Source organism: Phalaenopsis equestris, unplaced genomic scaffold (assembly GCF_001263595.1).
Source record: "Phalaenopsis equestris unplaced genomic scaffold, ASM126359v1 Scaffold196584, whole genome shotgun sequence".
In the NCBI taxonomy this organism is placed as follows: domain Eukaryota; kingdom Viridiplantae; phylum Streptophyta; class Magnoliopsida; order Asparagales; family Orchidaceae; genus Phalaenopsis; species Phalaenopsis equestris.
In genome coordinates this window covers 1-1,578 of record NW_018216533.1, presented here as the reverse complement: position 1 = coordinate 1,578, position 1,578 = coordinate 1, and the positions used below count along the sequence as shown (strand labels likewise).

General features: G+C 32.8%; 1 protein-coding gene across 1 annotated transcript; it reads right to left on the bottom strand.

Moving 5' to 3' along the window:
- Positions 1–1,021: 1,021 nt before the first annotated feature.
- LOC110035178 (F-box/LRR-repeat protein At3g48880-like) lies at positions 1,022–1,508 on the bottom strand (the record flags this gene model as incomplete). Its single annotated transcript, XM_020739417.1, has 1 exon — positions 1,022–1,508. A coding segment is annotated over one exon (487 nt), but the record flags the coding sequence as incomplete, so codon positions are not given.
- Positions 1,509–1,578: the final 70 nt, after the last annotated feature.

Genomic DNA, 1,578 nt, shown 5'->3' with positions numbered 1-1,578 from the left:
AAATTTTTTTTTTCTGAATGTATATCCAAATGAACTTGGGGAGCATAAAAACTTAAAACAATATAAACCATAGTGCTAACAACAATCATTAGAGCTATAATTCTATCTTCAACTCTATTATTTTTATAATATTATCTTTAAAAATCTTCTCTCCAATTATTTCTACACCATTTCAAGTACGACTTCTACCCAAATACTAAAGTCTAAAACCATGGCTATCAATGACCTTATCCTTTTCTCCAACTTTTCATGAATGCATAAGATATTTATTATCCCATGATCCATGATATCTATTGACTTCATTAATTTACTTGTGAGAGTACCTATATTCCCGGTTCATATCTTAATATTAATTTTATGGACTAATATTTATACATGCACCTATTTATCATATAGAAACCCTAGCATATTTAACAAAACACCATGGTAGTGGTGCAATGGCTCTTGCACCTTTTTTATTATATTCAAGTCACACAATACGTCGCTTTCATGGGACATCCTAACATTGACACGAGGATTTAAAGTAAGTGTGATTGTACGAAATCATGATGTAGTATAATTATGTCTTTTGCAAATAAAGGATTTCCATCTATACTTCACATGCTTGTGATTTAATATGACTCTATTTGATAATTTAATAAATTGTGTTTTAGAAGGATAATTATAGGCTTTTATACAAATAATAATACAATAAACTAGAATATATTATAGCAATATTTTATCCCTCCCTTTGTTTAATTTTATCTTATATAATCAATTATGCATATGGATTCTATTGGACAGACTGTGACATATCTTTCGCGTGGTATAAGAAGAATTTAAAGAAAAGAGAGGAATGAGTTTTCAGGAATCAAGTAAGATTCGAGCCCTAAACTTCTTTGCTTAACAACTCCTAAAGAAATATTGTGTGAGTTTGTCAAAAATTAACATTCTTCCTGTCAAACAACTTCTTTCCTTTAGTTTAATAAGAAAATAAGTACAATTAAGGGAACTCAGAATAGAAATAACTATCCATACTCCACTAGTATCCAAAAACCAATTCCATGAATAAATCATCATAATTATTGTAGCCATTGCCATAGATTTCTTCAGGTTTGCAGCCCTGGAACTCAAATTTGCTCAACTTTGCAGCTTTTTTCAGTAAAACATCATCAACATCCAATCCTCTGCACCTGGAAACATCAACCTCTTCCAAATCCTTGCATCCATCCAAAATCATCACCAAATCATCCTTTCGCAGAAAGGATGCACTCATCAGCAGTCTCTTCAACTTAGGCAAGCATCTGATCATTGCCTGTGCATCCTTTCCATTGAGGAAGCCGCAGAGATTAAGCTCATGAAAGTTGGGGCAGTGGATCATGATTTGCTCTAGCATTTTCAGAAATGAAATTGGCTTCCAGATCATTTCTAAAGCTTCCATTTCCTTCCAGCTGCACATCAGCCCTGGGAGTTGCTTGTCATCGTTCCATATAAGTGTTGGTAAAGACAGCACCTTCAATTTTGGACATCTGAAAAGTCAAGTAATTTAATGTTTGCATAATTAATCAACTATGGCCTCTATTGTCAGTCCTGAGATTT